This window comes from Thermobia domestica, chromosome 9 (genome assembly GCF_964235325.1).
Source record: "Thermobia domestica chromosome 9, izTheDome1.hap1.1, whole genome shotgun sequence".
Taxonomy (NCBI): Eukaryota; Metazoa; Arthropoda; class Insecta; order Zygentoma; family Lepismatidae; genus Thermobia; species Thermobia domestica.
This window is the reverse complement of record NC_137462.1, coordinates 68,952,039-68,971,202: the sequence shown is the minus strand read 5'-3', so window position 1 is coordinate 68,971,202 and position 19,164 is coordinate 68,952,039. Positions and strand designations below refer to the sequence as shown.

The 19,164-nt window shown below is 35.5% G+C and overlaps 2 protein-coding genes across 13 annotated transcripts in view; one reads left to right on the top strand and one right to left on the bottom strand.

Moving 5' to 3' along the window:
* LOC145694723 (uncharacterized) overlaps nucleotides 1–3,223 on the top strand; it is a 629,124-nt gene extending 625,901 nt beyond the window's left edge. For all 8 annotated transcript variants that reach the window (XM_081771270.1, XM_081771268.1, XM_081771269.1 and 5 more), the window contains one exon: nucleotides 2,285–3,223. In XM_081771270.1, coding sequence (XP_081627396.1) covers nucleotides 2,285–2,347 — 63 coding nt within the window. In that variant the 3' untranslated portion in view covers nucleotides 2,348–3,223. The remainder of the gene's footprint in view (nucleotides 1–2,284) is intronic.
* Nucleotides 3,224–11,042: 7,819 nt separating this feature from the next.
* Nucleotides 11,043–19,164, bottom strand: part of mip40 (Myb-interacting protein 40) — a 346,121-nt gene continuing 337,999 nt past the window's right edge. For all 5 annotated transcript variants that reach the window (XM_081771262.1, XM_081771266.1, XM_081771261.1 and 2 more), the window contains one exon: nucleotides 11,043–12,358. In XM_081771262.1, coding sequence (XP_081627388.1) covers nucleotides 12,337–12,358 — 22 coding nt within the window. In that variant the 3' untranslated portion in view covers nucleotides 11,043–12,336. The remainder of the gene's footprint in view (nucleotides 12,359–19,164) is intronic.

Here is a 19,164-nt window from a genome sequence, read left to right as displayed (position 1 = left end):
GATAAATACTCGGAAAGAAGTGTGAATACCATACTCCCGTACATCAATTGTTTATTGATTTTAGAAAGGTCTACGACTCGCTAAGGAGGGAAACACTGTACAGCATTATTACAGAATTTGGGATACCAAAAAAAGCTAATTGGATGAGTTAAGATGTGTTTAAATGAATCACTAAGTAAAGTCCGAGTAGAAAAATTCTTGTCCACGAGCTTCGAATGGCCTGAAGCAAAAGGCTTTATTGCCATTCTTATTCAATCTTATTCTGGTGCATGCTTTAATAATAGATAGTAACCAGGGCGTCGAACTGAATGGTATTCACCAAGTTATGGCGTATACTGATGATGTAAATCTAATAGGGAATGATAGAACAACAGAAAGAAATGCAGAAGTTTAATTAAACACTTGCAGGGACATGGGTTTAGAAGTAAATGGAGAGAAAACTAAATACATGGAAATTCGCCGGGATCATAACACTGCAAATTTGGATATGTCAGAATGTCAAATAATACTTTCTTCAAAGTGGATACTTTCAAATATCTAGGATCAATATTAACAGACCAAAACCATATGTACGAAGAAATTAAATGTCGACTGAAAGCACGGAATTCGTGTTCTTATTCAGTTCAAAATATTTTGTCTTCGCGAATTCTGTCGACGAATTTGAAGCTTAAAATATTGCATATGAAACGAAAATCATGCCTGCTGTGCTGTATGGTTGCATTCTGAGGAAAGAAGGCAAACTGAAAGTATTTGAGAATAAAATTCTAAGGCAAATATTCAGACCCAAGAGAAATGGGAATAGGAAGTGGCGGAAACTTCATAACTACGAACTGCATAATTTTTACCGTTTACCAAACATTTTTAGCGTCATCAAGTTTAGGAGGTTCTGGTGGACAGGTCATGTAGCCAGAATAAAAGAAAGTAGGAACGCTTTCAAAATTTTAACTGGAAATCCAATCGGAGAATGACCATTCAGAAGACCTAGGCGCAGATGGAAGGACAGTATTGAGGGATCTTACAGAAGTATGAATATAAAAGTACAAACTGGATGCAGTTGGCTAAGGATAGAAGTCAATGGACAGCTTTTGTGAACCTCCAGGTTCCATAGGCCATAGAGTTAATTATTCATTTTTTTCTTTCTTTCTTTCTTCGGGGTGGAAATGTTAGCCTACTTAATTAAATTTGCAGACACGGAGACATTTCGCTAATTAAGTAATAGGAATGACAATAAGTAATCTGAATGTTCGTTTTGTTATGCTAATTGAGAACTTGCATTCAGAGATGGTAACAAGCTACAATAAGTAAATTTTACAGGAAACCGTATTCTATGTGCGTACTCTTACCAAGAAACATTGCTGTATTAGAGGATTTAATAATTTACGACAGTGGTTCCCAGTTATTACTTACCCTCTTTATACGGACCCTCTTTTCGTTGCCAAAGCTAGTAAGGACTCCTAGATACCTTCAAATTTTGGTATATGTGTAATAGTAGTAGTAGTATAGCAGTATTAATAATAATTATATTATAAACCTTTATAAGCATGCAAGATACAGCACATATATACAGGGGTTCCGTGGCATTATTTATATCTTCTGCAAATTTTGATAAGTAAATAATACCACGGATCCTTTAAATTTTTTCACGAATCCCTAGGACTTCGCAAACCACCAATTAGGAAAGACTGAGTTAGAAACTTGCTTACTGTCAGATGACCAGGAAAGAAACCCTTCTTCAATAGTTATGCCTAGTGTCAAACTGTGTAATCACAAATAATCCAAACAATACTTCTTTAGAGTGTGTTACGCTGGTTTCAAGTATTCTTTAGCATCGTCGTTCAGTAGGCATTAAGGTAGCCTTCAATTAGCCCGTCTCCCTTAGTCTAAAGGTATAGTTGTGGAACGTTAAACTAAAATAATAATAATAATAATAATAATAATAATAATAATAAATTTTCAATATGAATGTAAAATTAAGAGAAGTTTACTCAACGCTATTTTTAAAATATACGCTAAAAACATGTATAAATTTGATTTCGAAGGAGACAAAAAGTAGAAGTGGTGTGTAGAAAATTCTGATTAATGAAGGTGCTTCCAACTTGAAAAATGTTTGAGAAACAGTGATCTACTGGTATAAAGTGAACGCTGAATTTTTTTTTTTTTTTTTTTTTTAATATGGTTTATGAGTATTTCTGAAGGAACGTCTCATATGATGTATATACGAGTATTAACACAATGTTGTAAAGCTACATGAAATTACATTTTATTTTATTTATTTACTTTTCAGGGAAGGCAGTGGAATGCTCACTCCCAAGTATGCAGGAGAATGCATTTAAGTGGTCATAGTTAGATTATTAATAATAACGAAGAAAATGGAGTAATAAGTCCTTCAGAAGAGGTGAATAAATATTACCTGAGCTACGCTGTGATATTGTAGGAATTGCTAGCTTGAGATAGTAGTGCATAGAAAACAGTATTGTTTTGAAGACTTCGAAAGAAGATACTCTTTACGTGTAAATATTATATACATATATTTTTGAAGTGAAGTTTGAATTAGAATTGTTGAAAGACAATTATTGTTTTGCAAACTCATTATTCGTGTGTTCTTATGTGCGTTTTGTCGAAAAAAATATTTACATTGTTTACGTACTGGAAAGACAGGACAACAACAGAACTAATATTACAAGAAAAGTGACACTTGTTAATTTTTTAATGTTAAAATGTTACATTGTATTGTGCTGTTTCGCATTCATTAAAAGTTTGTGGAGAATATTTTTACTTTGCGTGTGTTTACAAATGAGCTGAAAGAGCTTTATAGACAGTGTATGATTTGGATCTCACTTTATACCGGTTATACAGGCAGCTTGAATTAATATTTATCTTTTATTTAAGAACGAAAAAAAGGCTCACAAAGTTCTGCGTGAGTGTTGGAGTGTTTAATACGTTTTTAATTAGAATTTTTTTCTTTTAATATTTTTGTTTTATAAGAATTATAAAGTTTTTCTGTGTTTTCATGTGCAGTTCAACACCTGTTAAAGTGCCTGTTACTAATATATATATATATATATATATTTTGTGCTTTCTGTATTTCAGCATCCGAGTTGTTTGTATTGTCAAAATATTATTGATTAAAATATGAGAAGTGAAGTGTTTCTTTCTAATATACAGTAATAAAATGCTGAAGTCAAATAAACAAGATTACATAAGATATACTAAATTAATTCTTTCGAATATTAGATACTTGTTTGAGCAATGTATTTCTTATGTGACAAGTAAATGCAAACAAATTATTTGACAGTAATTACACACTTGGTACGATAATCAGCAAACTAAAGTATCCAAAATTACTGACCAATAATATCAACATTATTATACATCTTTATTAATACAAATTGAATAGTGGACAAAACATTCTTTACTCAATATGGTGCGTTGCTATTCCCAATCTTTGATCTGAAGTAATCACTTAGAATTCCAGGGGAAGAAAGAACAACCCAGAATCTCTATTTCATATGGAGTGCTTTGAATATGATCATTTGATGCTGGCCATATTTTTTGATACTTGTATATAGAGGATATCATTATTGCAGTTATCATGGGAGAACGTCTTTACCTTAGGGGTCCCAATCAGTGGCGCAACCAGGATTTTATTTCGGGAGAAACCCTGTCTACCAAACAATAATGATTTTTTTTTTAATTTCACCAAAATTTGTCTGCACTGCTGCTGTATAAAATAAACCAGGGTAGTTTGGAGGGGGCCCTGGGTCCCGCAGCTCATAGTTGGTTGCGCCACTTATCCTAATATTTAATTCCCCCTCCCAGGTTTGAAAAGTAATAAAATTTACTGTTTCACCGTACCCTTTGCTGGTTTATTATTCGTGTATGCTTTTAGTGCATGATTCTGGGTTCGATTTAAGATGCGAATAGGGTAAGTGACAATCTTCAGTAGTTAAGGCTTCTTTGCTGGTCTTTTATGCTTCACTAGAGTGTTGCGCTTCCCCAAATTAGAAATCACTGATGTACACAAATGCGTTAAAATATCGTTTACATGTCGACTACGTTTCTCTTGTGTCTGTGCGTAATGTACACGAGTTGTGGGGAAAAACTAACAAAATCTGACCGAATCTATTTCATAAACAAACAATTTCTGGTTAGCATTGTCTAAATTGGTTAGTGTTATGTTAAAGCACAATTTCTTCTCTCCATCTCCATGAAGTTTGGACTCGATCGACCTTGGGAGTTCTGAGTGAGGCATCATTCCATGAACACTTGTAACTGTGTTGTGACGGAAAAATGGCTAGTTAGAAAATGGAACCGAAGATTAACATACAGTTTCTTGTGAAAACTGAAACGTTGCCAACTGGAACACTCCGAATGGTGGTTGATATACAGGGTGTAACAAAAATATACGGCAAAATTTCAGGGGTGGATTCCGTATGGGTTGATAAGCAAAAAAGTTCATACGACCATATGTCGGGAAATGCATCGTTACAGAGTTGCGGCCATTGAGCCGCTTGATGGTGTAATATAGTCACATTCTGGTCGCTCCTTAATGTGACTCAATTTAAACCTCAATAACTCAGTCCCTAATTAAGCTAGGAAGATAATTTTGGCATTATATATTTCTGTAGGACGACGCTTTTCACCAATATGTATTTTATGTATGTGGGGGTACCACGGCGGACGGGGGAGGGTAATTACGTGTTTCTTTGTTTTTTGCATCAGGATTTTGGGGATGGCATTCCTTCTCCCTTGGGGGGTAAACTCATAAAATACATATCGAGGGAAAGCTTCACCCTTCAGGAACACATTGCTACCAAAATTATCTTTCTAGCTTAATTAGGGTCTGAGTTATTGAGTTTTAAATTGAGTCATATTAAGGAGCGACCTGAATGTGACTATATTACACCATCAGATGGCTCAATGGCCGCAACTCTGTAACACTAGAAGGACCGGATGGGTCAAAATGACCCATCACCATATTTTAATATTCCACTGTAAACGTACTTGAAATACTAAGTGAATAATATTTTATGAATTTGTTAATGCTATTGGCCTTAAGAAATTCATAAAATATTATTCACTTAATATTTCAAGTACGTTTACAGTGGAATATTAAAATATGGTGATGGGTCATTTTGACCCATCCGGTCCTTCTAGTGGTAACGATGCATTTCCCGACATATGGTAATACAGTATGAACTTTTTTGCTTGTCTACCCATAAGGAATCCACCCCTGAAATTTTGCCGTACCTTTTTGTTACACCCTGTATATAGTGTATATATGCCCAGAGTACGGGTCTTTCAATGGCATAAATATTTCTCGGAGGGTAAGTGTTGAAGACAGTGATCGTTTCGGAAGGCTGCTGTCCAGTTATTAACACGAACATCAACAGAGTACGCCAGGTGATCACAAGCGACCGAAGATAGAATGTGCCTGCAGTGGATGGACTAGCGAATTTGGACAGGGAATCTGTTTGGCGGATTATCATAAAATAATTAAACATGGAGAAAATGTGTGCCAATATTTTGGCGAAAAAAATCTCTTGCGGGAACAAAAAGAGTGCCATCAAGAATTCTATGTAGAAATACTACAACGCATCGAAAATGAACTAGATTTGTTGAAATTTATAATCACCTTCGACGAACCATGAACTTTTACCTAGGATCCGGAGAGTAAGTAGCATTCCATGCAGTGGAAGTCCCGGTTCCATAGATCGGAAAAAAAATGCATATCACGCTCAAAATTTAAGAGGACGCTTTAAAAAAATAATTCATGGACTTTAAATGTTTGAGTTCTACTGGGAGGACAATAGCGCTATTACACTGACGTTTTGACCAGACTTGGCGAAAATGGAAGATACACAGGCCTCAACTGTGGAAAAATTGGTAGATTCTCCATTAGGACAAAGCACTAGCCCATAAGGCTCTGTCTGTCAGGCATTTTTTGGTGTGTAAAAGCATTACTGTCATGGATTATCTCCCTACTTGCCGAATCTGGTAGCATCCCGTCTTTGCTTCAGTTGAAGAATTCAAACGGAAAACGGAAGAAACCTTCTACGTGAACTCTCATGAAATTACTTCCAGTATTGTTATTAACAGTGGCAGCAGCGAGTGCAGAACTGTATGAATGCCAAAGGGGTCTGCTTCGAAGAGAGGCAGTAATGAAGTAAGTACCACAACTAGCGAGTCCGCTACGTTTTTTTTTTTTTTTGGTCAGGTCAGCTCAAAACAATTTGTCGCCCCGTGCAATAGCATAATTTGGCGCCCTGCAATAGTATCAATTTTAGCACTTCTCCTCCAGAAAGAGTACATCTTAACCCTGAAACAGAGAGAGGGATACTATGGCTCCCCACCCATTTTGTTGTTTACCTACAGAAATCTTACTGCACGTTCTAATACGCTTTTTTTTAAATCTATCTTACAATCTAAGTTACAATTTATTGTTGTGTTGGAATCTTTTTGTTAAATTGAATTTATAGTTATTTTTTTTTACGGTTTTACTTTGGGGTTCCGCGATATCCCATCTGTATATCACTTCTTTTCTCATTCATTAATAACTCTTATTTTTGTTTTAAAAAAGCCGCTATGGATCACTTGGACTAAACTGTTGCTGATTTTGGAGATATATGAAATACTATTTATGAACTAAGTGACAATTTTAAAGTGCAAAGTGAAGTTGCAGATAACGTCAAAATTCAGTCTGCCAAAATTTAGCTCAGTATATATATATAATATACAAGAAACAAACCAACCAATGACGAGAGCGTAGCGTACTTCTGTCAGGAAGAATGACATGACACTACATGCAGAACCTGCTTCCTAGATTTTACATTACTTGAGGCCTTACGCTGGTTGACACAGAGAAGGCTGCGGATTCGAATCTTGCGTAGTACTCTGTATGTTAGGAAAGTTACTACAGCTTATTTAATGTCAAGAAAATACCATATTATGTACTGTTTGTGTATGCTATTTTATTTTGATCATGAATGTACACTAATGTCCAAAATTATTGTCGCATGTCTATAAATATGTTGTTGTAGCAATATAATTTGATAATGAATTCGCCTGGTGTTTCTTATAATGTTAGTATGTGTATAATCGGCAAAGACATGTATATGGAAAATTTCATGTGAAAAGAGCAATAAATAAAAACAATAAAACGAAAACAAAACTTTCTTGTCTATTTAGCAACAATTTGTTTTACTCATTCTAATTTTCGTATTTATAATTCTTTTCCTATGAAATTTATCACAAATATACATTTCCCGATTATACACATAGTATCAGTATTAAAAGTACCCTACAAAATCATTATCAAATTATATTGTTACAAGAAGGTAGTTATAGATATGCGACAATCATTTTGGACATGAGTGTACAACTTAGACCCCTTGTATTCTGGGGCCCTCAATTGAGCTGTCTGAAATCAGTGAACTAAATGCATTTTCAAGCTATCAGCAAGTTGCAACAGCTGTCAGCTGACAGCAACCACGTGCGAACTATGTAGTTTTTTTTTTTTTTTTTTTTTTTTTTTATGATTTGTGATAAATTAGCATTTTTGGAAACAGTGGTAGATAAAATCACATGAAAAGGTGATGAAAAATGTGGTAATCTACCTTTTCTGTGGCATCTGATATGCTTTTTAGTTCTATACGTAGCTGTTGACAGCTCGAAAATGCAGTTACGGCAATTCACTTTGGTTTCAGACAGCTTAATTACTATTGATGCAATGCCACATGATACCTATGCATCAAAATGCCGCTAGAGAGGGAGGCAAAAGTCTTATGGTAAGAATCAAAGATTTTTATTTTTCCTCAGACAATCTTATCTTATCAAGATCTATTAATTTCTTTTTTTTTTTTTTAAAAAAAAAAAAAAGTAGTTGTTCAACAGTTGTCAGTCCGTATTTTTAAAATTAACAGGTAAAATGAGGTATTTCAAGCAGTTCAAAGAATTGAATCTACTATATTTACATAAACAAAATGCAAATAATGTAAGTAATTATAGCAAGCCTTAGGCACTATTTTCATGTGACGTACTACTAAGAACCACGTCACTTAAGCAACGTTGGAAGGACACGTAACGAGATAGTACCAGATCATGTAAATCCACATATTATTCACCAGATAATTTTCTTATGGTGACATCACATGATAACATTTTATTGAAAGAAAAGTGTTTAAGTTAAGTACAGTTTATATGCGTTGAGGGGGGCCGCGGTGGCTCAGTGGTAGAGCGTTCACCTCTGGTGCATGTGGTCCCGGGTTCAAACCCTGCTCCCGCGAAGTGAACCTTGTGGTGGACAAACACAAGGTGGGTTTCCTCGGGGTTCTCCCGTTTTCTACCACTTTCTTCATTCCTCATCATCACCGTCTCATTTAGCCTAGCCGGCATAACCGTGGAACGTAAAACTCAGAATTTATATGAGTTAATCACAGGAAAGGTATGCCCCTCTCCAACTCCCTATAACTCCCCACTGCCCGGGAAGTTGCCGGTTATGCACCTACTGGCTTACAAGAACATTACTTTTGCTAAAACAGTATTACCTTATTGTTAACACCTGGTGTGAAATGACCACCACAAGGACCGATAGGTGGTGTGGTAGGAAGATTCTCCGTGATTAACAACACAGTTTCAGAATGTGGCGAGTTGTAACGCTTGCAACATAGATATTTTCAATTTTGTATCAAAATACTATGAGAATCGTCAAGTTAAGTTAGATGAGATTTTTATTACTTGTTTATCGTAATGTTAAAGTTGTTAAGTCCTTTATTTATTTATTTATTTATTTATTTTTAACGAAGTATGATACGAGTCATGAAATACCAAAACATGGTATGCGAGGTGGCAATAATCACTATCACGACATGCAGCACATGATTCAGGTACTACTTTCACAGTGTAATTCCCAAAAAAGCAAATGGAGAAATAGTAACTGTATTCGCATCAATAGTAACTGTATTTAAGCGAAGAACCCAACTTATCTAACTTTAAACCACAAACTTAATGATACTAGCTAATAATCTTACCTTTCTACAGACATTGTTACATTTTGACCTTGAATTTCACCATGAAACCACTGCCTCCAGAAGTCTAAAAATCACAAATCCTGAAAGCCAAGGTAACTACTCTTTAACCCAAACAGATTGGTACAGCTTTCAGCTATACAGTATTCATCCTACCTTCTTCCAAAACAGAACGAAGCGAAGTGTTAGCTATTCCATAATAAGCTACCAGGGCTGGTAATTTGTCGAATCACAAATAACGTACCAAATCATCAAACTTGCCAGAGGGGCATTTTATAACTTCACGTTTGAAAATTAATGTTTTAACTAATATTTCTGATTTAGGACTACGTATCCGGAATAACAGTGCTACTAACTTACAATGTGCAGAACATCGCTATAGAGCCAACCTGAACCCAATTTAAATAGTTAAATATAATACAATCACGAGTACGCACAGAGATAGGTTATTTTATGTCTGTGGATTCAATGTTCAGAAAAACGATCAAGTGGCACTTCACTATCTTCGACCCAAAAGCCGTTGCTGGTAGGGGGCGTAAAACATTCATTGAGGAGGGCGCGGCAAGTCAGTCCGACGCTGCTATTATCTATTCATTGTTAAAGTGTTCCTTGAATCTCGTGCGTGAGGCGTACCGGTTTTATGTGGGACACGCTGTACTTTACAAACTACTCAGAATTAAGGTAACTATACATTGAAGAAAACCGCCGATATGTTCATAAACTTACCTAAAAGGTCATCAAAAATAATACAGAGAACAACTTGTACAAGGACGTATCCAAAAGTTCTAGGACAGTGCTCATAACATGCAAACCGCTTGCAGTTCACGAGTTTCCCGCTAGGATGTGTTGTGGTGGTGTCTTGTGAGCCAGTGTGCCGAGTAGCGTGGTTTGAAGTGGAAGCGTTTGAATGTTGCATGTGTTTACGTGTGTGTGTTGCATTAGCCGTCTGCGATTTTTCTTATCTCGGCGGTATGGCGGAAGTTGAAGAACAAAGGGTGTGCATCAAATTCTGTGAGACATTGGGTAAAACGTCATTACAGGCGATGAGAGCATCATTTATGCTTACGACCCAGAAACTAAACTTCAGTCTTCTCAATGGAAGAGTCCTGGGTTTCCAAGACCCAAAAAACAACTCATGGAAAGAAGCAAATTGAATACGATGCTCATTTGGTTTTTGACCAAGAAGTGATTGTACACCGGGAATTTATCCCATATGGAAGCACGGTCAATGCAGACTTCTACTGTGATGTCCTAAGAAGGTTGCGTGAAAATATGGGTCGCAAAAGGCCGCAGAAATGGCATAACGGTAACCTCATTCTCCACCACGACAATGCACCTGCACACCGGTCCTTTAAAGTGGCGCAGTTTTTGGCTATGAACAACATGACAGTGGTTTCCCATCCCCCATACTCACCTGACCTGCCCTCCTGACTTTTTTTCTTTTTCCCAAGCTGAAGCTTCGGATGAAGGGGGTGAAGATTCGACACCATTCCAGAAATTCAAGAAGAATCGCAACGGGTACTTGACACTATTCCAAAACAGGACTTCCAGAAATGCTTCCAAGCATGGCACAACGCTGGGACCGCTGTATTAATGCAAAAGAAGAGTACTTTAAAGGTGATGGAGGAATTTAACTTCAAAGGTAAGAAACTTTCTTTTTACGGATTCTGGAACGTTTGGATACACTCTTGTATTACATCGAAAATAACAAAGAAAACTATTTGCATTCTTGTAAATAATTCTTCCAATTAACTTTCTCCTCGACTCTTTCGTCTATTTGTTATTAACCTGGTTAATAAAGTTTCAGAAAAATAATTCGGCCAAATTTCAAAATAAGCAGATCAACTTACAGAGGCATAAACAATATATTGTTAATAGGAATTTGCTGTTTCCGCAAAAAATAAAGCCAAATTACACAGGAGACCAAGTTAATAGGTTTTACTGTACACCGAAATTTCGATTATAAATATTTAAACGGTATTGGAAATTATTTTATTAAAAAAAAAAGTTATGAAATTTTATAAGAGACATTTTTATTACAGTTCATAATATAATTCATATTTTAATAAATACAACAAGTATCAAAAGCTGTAAACATATGTCCAGCAAGTGCAACCCTTTCACGTCAAATATATATTTCTTACCAAAGGCAAGTTCTAAGTTCATTTACATAAGATACATTTCTATACTCTCAAATACATTATCCAAATGTCAGTACTAGAAAATTAATATAGAACTGCATGCAAATTCTGTCAAGGTTTTTGTATATATATATATATATATATATATATATATATATATATATATATATATATATATATATATATATATATATTGAAAGAACAATTAATTCGCCGTACCTGAATAATTAGTAGGAATAACACATGAAAGTCAGGCTACAGGACTAGCATGTACGCAAAGCTTGATCTCCCGCTTCCAAACAGTTGGCAAGGTTTCTCGTGTTATTTAGTGCGCAGTGATACATATAAAATCATTTGAATAATTTGATATTAATAGCTTTTTTACTGTTGCATAAGAAGGTATTTCATTGGAATGAGGGATGAAATTGCTTATTCTAATATAACGTATCACACCTATGAATTAAATTTGTCGTATAAAAAGGAAGAAGTAGTAAGTTAGTTTTAATACAAGACGCAATCGTCTGAAATATACGCTTCTATACGAGGACATGATAGTTATTTTTAATTTTCACAATATCAATATGAACATTTGAACAATCTAATACTGTACTTAAAAAGTAGTATTTTAAAATTATTCGAATAACTTACTTCATCACTTGTTCGAATTCCAACCCATTATAAAACGAACTAGTCACAACTTCTACGCTATTTGCATCACTGCATATTTTGGCTTTTTGGCTGCCTCGTCAACTACTACATCACGGAAGAAGATTTTTATGAACTCCAAATGTTGATATTACTCTCTTTTTATCCGATATTTTGCTTTAAGCTTACTGCAATCTCCTCGTAAGAAAAGAATTACACTCCCAACATAAATAAAGAATTCATATAATATATGAAGCTTAACTCAATTTCTTAAACGTTGTCATCACATGCCAAATCTAGTCAATCTATCGCTATTATCTCGTAAAACGTTCTTTTACATTTCTACGTCACGAAAATTGCACATCAACCATTGAATTCCACTGTTATTTTATACTGAAGGTGGTTTTCTTTATATTATATACAACATAACTCTTACCACATACCCGACTTTAACAAAATACATTGTGAATTCAACATAATACAATATTATACCTATGACGATTTTATTTTCAGACGGCCGACCTTCAATGAAATTGCTTCTGAGCCCTGCAACAAAATAAAATGACAATTACAGATCATATATAAATATGCATAGAAAATCAATTAACAGAAGACTTAAATAATCACATAAAGCTACACAGTACTGTAATGAATTCAACAATCAGAACTTCAAGAATTACCCCGATCCGTTATTAAAATTAGATTGCGATATATTTTTAGATACACAGCTCAAGCACAACTTAAAAAATACGACATGTACATGAAAAAATATAGGAACTACAAACAGTTCACGGTTACGGAAGCGATCCCAAGGTTTACAGCTCACACGTGATGAAAGAAACTGTGGAAATCTTAACTAGAGATTTAAAAGATATTCTCTCACCCAGCTGAATGACAATGCGAATGTTCAAAATTGTAAGGAAAAGCTTTTTCTGTAGTGGAGTTTGCGAGGCGCCTAATAACATTACTCCGTGTGATTTCTTTCTGTGCAGATACGTATGTAAAAATACCTAATATCTCACCAATAGCCACAAGTTTATCTGGCTTAGACAAACGCAGGCACAAAAGGAAGGATAAAAAAAAAGAAACGAGAAAAAGAAGAATCAGTCTTTAAAAAGCTACGGCAAGCGTTTGGTTACTCTTTCTTATAAGAAGTGTGTTTTTCTCTGTCTGTTCCAAATGACAAGTTAAATAAGCAGTAACCAATGATACGCAAACTTGAGCACAGCGTTGTCGGCATATGCCCTTCTCATGGTTTCCTCTTCACTCCAGCCTTACGAGGAACATATTAACGGAATTACTTGCAATACATGGTTGCGAATGAGCGGAATATCCTGGAACAGTCAGAGAATTTGAAATTTCTAGAAAAGTTACGAAATTCTCAGAATTTCTGCTACTAGTCAGGAAGCTTTCGAAAACATAGTGCCGTTCTGTAATAGTGTAGACATTTTTTTTTTTATTATAATTTTTCGTTATTGCTTCTCTGCAGTATCAAACATGTCATTTCAGAAATAGTTTTCTACTGCTCCTTTACTTTGTCATTTGAAATAAACAGTAGTTGATGGGATAATAAAAACAAAAAGTTATATGGAAAGAAAGTTCTGTTAACATTTGATTTAACAGAGAAAGGAGAATAGATATTGTAAAATATTTCACAAGACATTATTGGATATGTACTTTTTATAATAATTAAGGTCATAACGACAGGAAAATTGTTATATTTGAATGAACAGAGGAAGGAAACGCAGATATTGTAAAATCTTTTTAATGTTTTTTTTATATTCTTTTACTTGAGATTTCTTCATAGTTTGTTATAAAAATACTAGCACATCCTCATTTTATTGTCCTAACAAACCAATATATGTTGCCAGTAAAATAGTTTAGATTGATCGAGCTTCTGGTGTGATAACCATGTCACGCCCCCTTCCCCTTTATTACGAAATCCTGGTTAAACGGACTAATATATGTTACCAGTAAAATAGTTTAGAATGATCGAGGCCCTAGTGTGATAACCACAGTATTTCATGTCACGGACTCCCTCATTATGAAATTCTGGTTACGTGCCTGCGAAAAGTGTTGCAGCGCTTGCATCTCTTATACTAAGGATTGGTCGAGTGTATGTGAAGAATTCAACTATCCGTTGGATTGTACAATCAGCGGCAAAAAACCTGCAACATAATCATGTAAGTTTATTGTGAAATAACGAAGTCTTTTGCTCCAAAATAAGTGTTCACGGAAGGACGCCGAGGTTTTTCCTGGCGTGATTCGTGCCACTTAGACGTTATGTTGATTCCCTGTGCTGTTAGGCGTAGTATCGCAATAAACTTACATTCTCATGTTGCAGGTTTTTTGCCGCGGATTGTACCATGTAACAGAAAATACCCAGATTGAACCTCTGTAGTGTATGAAGTGTAGATATAGAAATTACTGTAAACTAGCAGACTTACGATAATGTGCAGACACACTCAGTAATACTGCCAATTATCTCCCTTACTTTAACTTTTGATTACTGAACAAAGTTTACGCTTTGAAACTTGCCTCCCCCTTTAAACCCTTGTTTACGGAGGTTTTTTTCTTTCTTTTTTTTCGTAAAAAAATAGAACTATTAAGAAAATGGAATGGGCTTACCACAGAAGATGGGCAGTGCAATCACATTTTGTCCTGAGCATTGCTACAATATACGCGTCAAATAATGGTGTAGCTCGCTGCGAAACGGCGAGGCAAGATTTTTTTTATGGTATTTTTATTGTCAGTATTTAATGCAATTTTTTAAATTACTGTGTCCCGTTTATTATTTAACCAATCCTTATAAGAAGCTTTGGTTGTTTAAAAAACAACCAAACATACAGCGAATTATTTTGGATCAACACTTCGAAGAGTCAATGGTCGATATGAACTTATCCTATAATTTAAAACCAGTCATCCTGAATTTGGATATTCTCGTGACAATACAACAGAATGACTCCGTCAACAAGGAAATTTATGCAGTGACCACAATATCAGCAACAATATTACAGATTTGTGAAAAAGGAAACTGATTCAGATTTATCACTAAGTGAAAACTGTATGTCCCAACTAACATTAGCTTTCTACATCATCATGCTCTTCTAAAGGAGCACAGTACAACTACAAAAGGGCAAGGTGGTAACTGCTAGGGCTAAAACGACAGATGTGCCACTGAATGAAATTCTTATGGTCGGTCCAAGATTACAAAAGGATCATATCGTGTTCCGTTTTTCGAACTCATCTAATGGTGCTATACAGACGCAAAGGTGTTTAGAAAAATACATTTGACTCTAGAAGACGTAAATTTTCAATATTTCGTGTCGAGATCAGATCCGAAACAGCCCAATCAAAACTACAGATTGTTAACAGTCACATATGGAACTGGATACGCGCCATTCTTGGTAACTAAGCATCTGCTGCAACTTGCCGTTAAACATGGAAACACCTTCCCGTTAGTTTCACCAGTTTTACTTCACGACTTCTACGTAGATAAAAGTTCTTACTAGACCTGACTCTGTAATAGGTACAGTCGCAGAAAATAGAGACTTTGAATTGCGCAAGTGGGTGAGTAGTGACCCCAGTGTTCAGAATCCGTCTCAAACCATCTTACTGTCTCTGGGATGATGATGATGTCATCAAAACATTAGGAGTGTCATCGTACAATACATAACATTTGCACTTTTCACTTATATACAGGATGTTCATTTATTAGTGTGGACAAAATCCACTGGTAAAATCCTCACACCTAAACAATAAAAAAAAAGTCCATACGAATATAGAGAGAAAACCGCGTTGTTTCAGTTACGAGATGCCGAAATCGAGAAAATTGTAACTTTGAGGCTGCCTATCTCAAAAACTATGAGAGATAGCAAAGGCGGTTAAAGAAATATTAGAGGAACTAGTACACTGTCTATCTAAATAACCGTTTCAGAGTTGGGGCGTATCGGCGCATATGATTTGAGAGAGAGAGGTGAAAGAGCGGAGCCTATTCCACAGCTCCCTCCATAAAATCAATGGCACCGATATGTCCCAACTCTGAAACATGGTTATTTAGATAGACAGTGTACTAGTTCCTCTAATATTTATTTAACCGCCTTTGCTAGTGTGTGTCGTGTGAGGGAGATGCGTTGTGGATCAATTTTTTATCGACGGAACCCTAATGGCGACAGATGATCGGCGCATGTTAGATGATGACATTTTATCATCACTGCTGTCGGAGGATGGGCCACTTCCTAAGTTTTTCCAGCACAATGGCGCCCCACCCCAAGACGGTACTTGGATCCGTGATACCTTGATCAGGAGCTTCCTAATCCTTGAATTGGTGAGAGAGAATTGGTCTGGTTATATGCGGTGAAAATTAGGGATAATTATCAACACTTCCCGCAAGATTTGCACCTCACAATCGACTGGAATGGAGAACACAACCTAATAACAGTGAGTGATTTCTGCCGTATGACTGACCTCTTTTGTTGGGGACTCAACAAAGAAAGAGTCATAACTTCGTAGTGGATAGGCCAAGAGGAAAAATAAGAGTGCCATTCAAATTCAATTTCTACGAAAATCTGCTATTAAAATGACATACCACATGTTATGGTTTCCATTTAAGATAATCACGTAAAATTCAAGATGGCAGATGTCGGGGTGATATGTCCTCAAATATTACCTCATCCCTATTCCCCATCTACATTGTTAGTTACATTTTGCAGCGTTTACCACTTATTAGGTTGTTTCTATTTTTGACCACCCTGTATATACGTACTGAAATCTTGTGGGCAGAGTGAAGGACGTGGTTTTCTTCATATACAAAATAATTCAGAGGACACAAATAAGTGCGTAAAAAACATAATACGTAGAGGTTCAAACTTGAAGCGATTACAAAAATGGCACTGGTCACGTTTACATGATCGTAGTGTGCCAATCACCTAACTGTATATGTGATGCTTCGGTTTCCTTAAGAAAGAGGCAATTTCCTCCCAAATTCATTTTTTTTTTTTTTTTTTAATTCTTGTTTAAGGTCTAAACCACGATAATAAACTTTGTAGCATCGTAACTAAAAATCACAAACAGACGATTACAAGCATCTCACAAGTAAACCTTACGTTTGGGTGAATCGAGTTGCTGACTGAGACACACATGAAACAGTAGTACTAAATGTGATTAGTATTTCAGTGAAGTTTTAGGTGCGAAGCTCCAGGGGTTTAGGAGATACAGCTACCAGAACATCACATGGAAGTACAGAATAGTCTTCATACAGTTGGAGGTAAAAGCTCTGTAAGACCTCTTGTAACGACAAAAGGTGCATAACAAATATATGGGTACATATTAGGACTAGGGGGAAGTCATATAGTAAGGGTATATCTGACGGCGGCCATCTTGAAATCCGCCATTTTGAATCAAGCTTAAGTTTTTAAAATAGGAATAGGGTCATGTGATACATGATTTAAGACTCAAATTTAATCAGAAGAACAATGGTGACGTTAATTTTGATTTACGCGCAATTGGTAAAAAGTTACAGGGAAATTAAATATTGTTGCAGCATATGTATTAGTTCTTTACCCCACCTTGTAAATTTTGTTTTAATGATAATAATTAAATAAAAAGCAGGTGGATAAATATTAGGTCTATGGTAAGAGTTGCATTGATGGCGGCCATGTTCAAATCCGCCATTTTGAATCAGACAAAAGTTTTAAACAAAACGCATAACAGTGAGACCTTATTAATAGCAAGTTTTACCATAACCATTTTTAACAATTTTTGCTTTATCATTAACCAGCACAAAGTTAAATGGATCGCTTCTTACGACTACTGCTTTGACGGAATTGTTAACGACAAATGTGTCAAGTGTAACTCGATTGCCTGTGTCAGGTGTGCTCACTGTGAGCAGAGCATTTGTGCAAGTCATGCACTCTTTTCTGAATTACATATTGATTGTACTAATTGAGGACTTTTCTGGAAAACACCAAAGACCCAAGTTCAATTATGACTCAGTTCCACTTTGGTCATTTTTATTTAAATTAGCAACTTGTTTATGCGATAACAAATGCTGGTTAATGATAAAGCAAAAATGGTTATACCGTTGGATTTATGGTAAAATTTGCTATTAATAAGGTGTCACTGTTATGCGTTTTGTTTAAAACTTTTGTCTGATTCAAAATGACGGATTTAACAAAGCCGTCAACAAGGCAACTCTTACCATAGACCTAATATTTATCCACCTGCTTTTTATTTAATTATTATCATTAAAACAAAATTTACAAGGTGGGGTAAAGGACTAATACATATGCAGCAACAATATTTAATTTCCCTGTAACTTTTTACCAATTGCGCGTAAATCAAAATTAACGTTACCATTGTTCTTCTGATTAAATTTGAGTCTTAAATCATGTATCACATGACCCTATTCCTATTTTAAAAACTTAACCTTAATTCAAAATGGCGGATTTCAAGATGGCCGCCGTCAGGTATACCCTTACTATATGACTTCCCCCTAGTCCTAATATGTACCCATATATTTGTTATGCACCTTTTGTCGTTACAAGAGGTCTTACAGAGCTTTTACCTCCAACTGTATGAAGACTATTCTGTACTTCCATGTGATGTTCTGGTAGCTGTATCTCCTAAACCCCTGGAGCTTCGCACCTAAAACTTCACTGAAATACTGACCACATTTAGTACTACTTTCTCATATGTGTCTCAGTCAGCAACTCGATTCACCCAAACGTAAGGTTTACTTGTCAGTAAACAGGTAATACTTCATAACACTCATTTTAATCAGGTGCTACCATTGTGAAGGCATCATATTTCTAGAAAATATGAATGATGCATCAGAAACAACTCAGCTACTAAAACTTGGTTTAGTTATGAAAATTTGTACTGGATTATGTTTACAAGGTTCATAGTGTATCAACCAAACACGTGTTGCCTTAACTTAGTTCCTCCTTAAAATTTGGTTTTACTTGCTTTGCCTATTTTTCTACAAACTTCACCACGATAACTATACCAAATTGTTACTATAACAAACTTTGGTCCAAGTTGGTTCTAAATCCATAAAATTTTTAGCAACTTGATGAAGAGACATGTATCAATAAATCGCTCTACAACCTACCAATGATGACAAATTTTCCATTTAATTCTTCGGACTTGGCTGTATACAGTGTTTCAAAACAATATCGACAACGTTTGGGAAGTGATTCCTGACACCAAGATAAGGCAAAAAGTATAGATCAACTTGGGTGCAGAAATCCATTTCAGAGTTATAGGCTGCCGAAACGAAAAAAAAATAAATAAATAAAAAATAAAAAAAATAAAGGGTTACAGCTACAATACTATGGGACCTATCGTAGTCG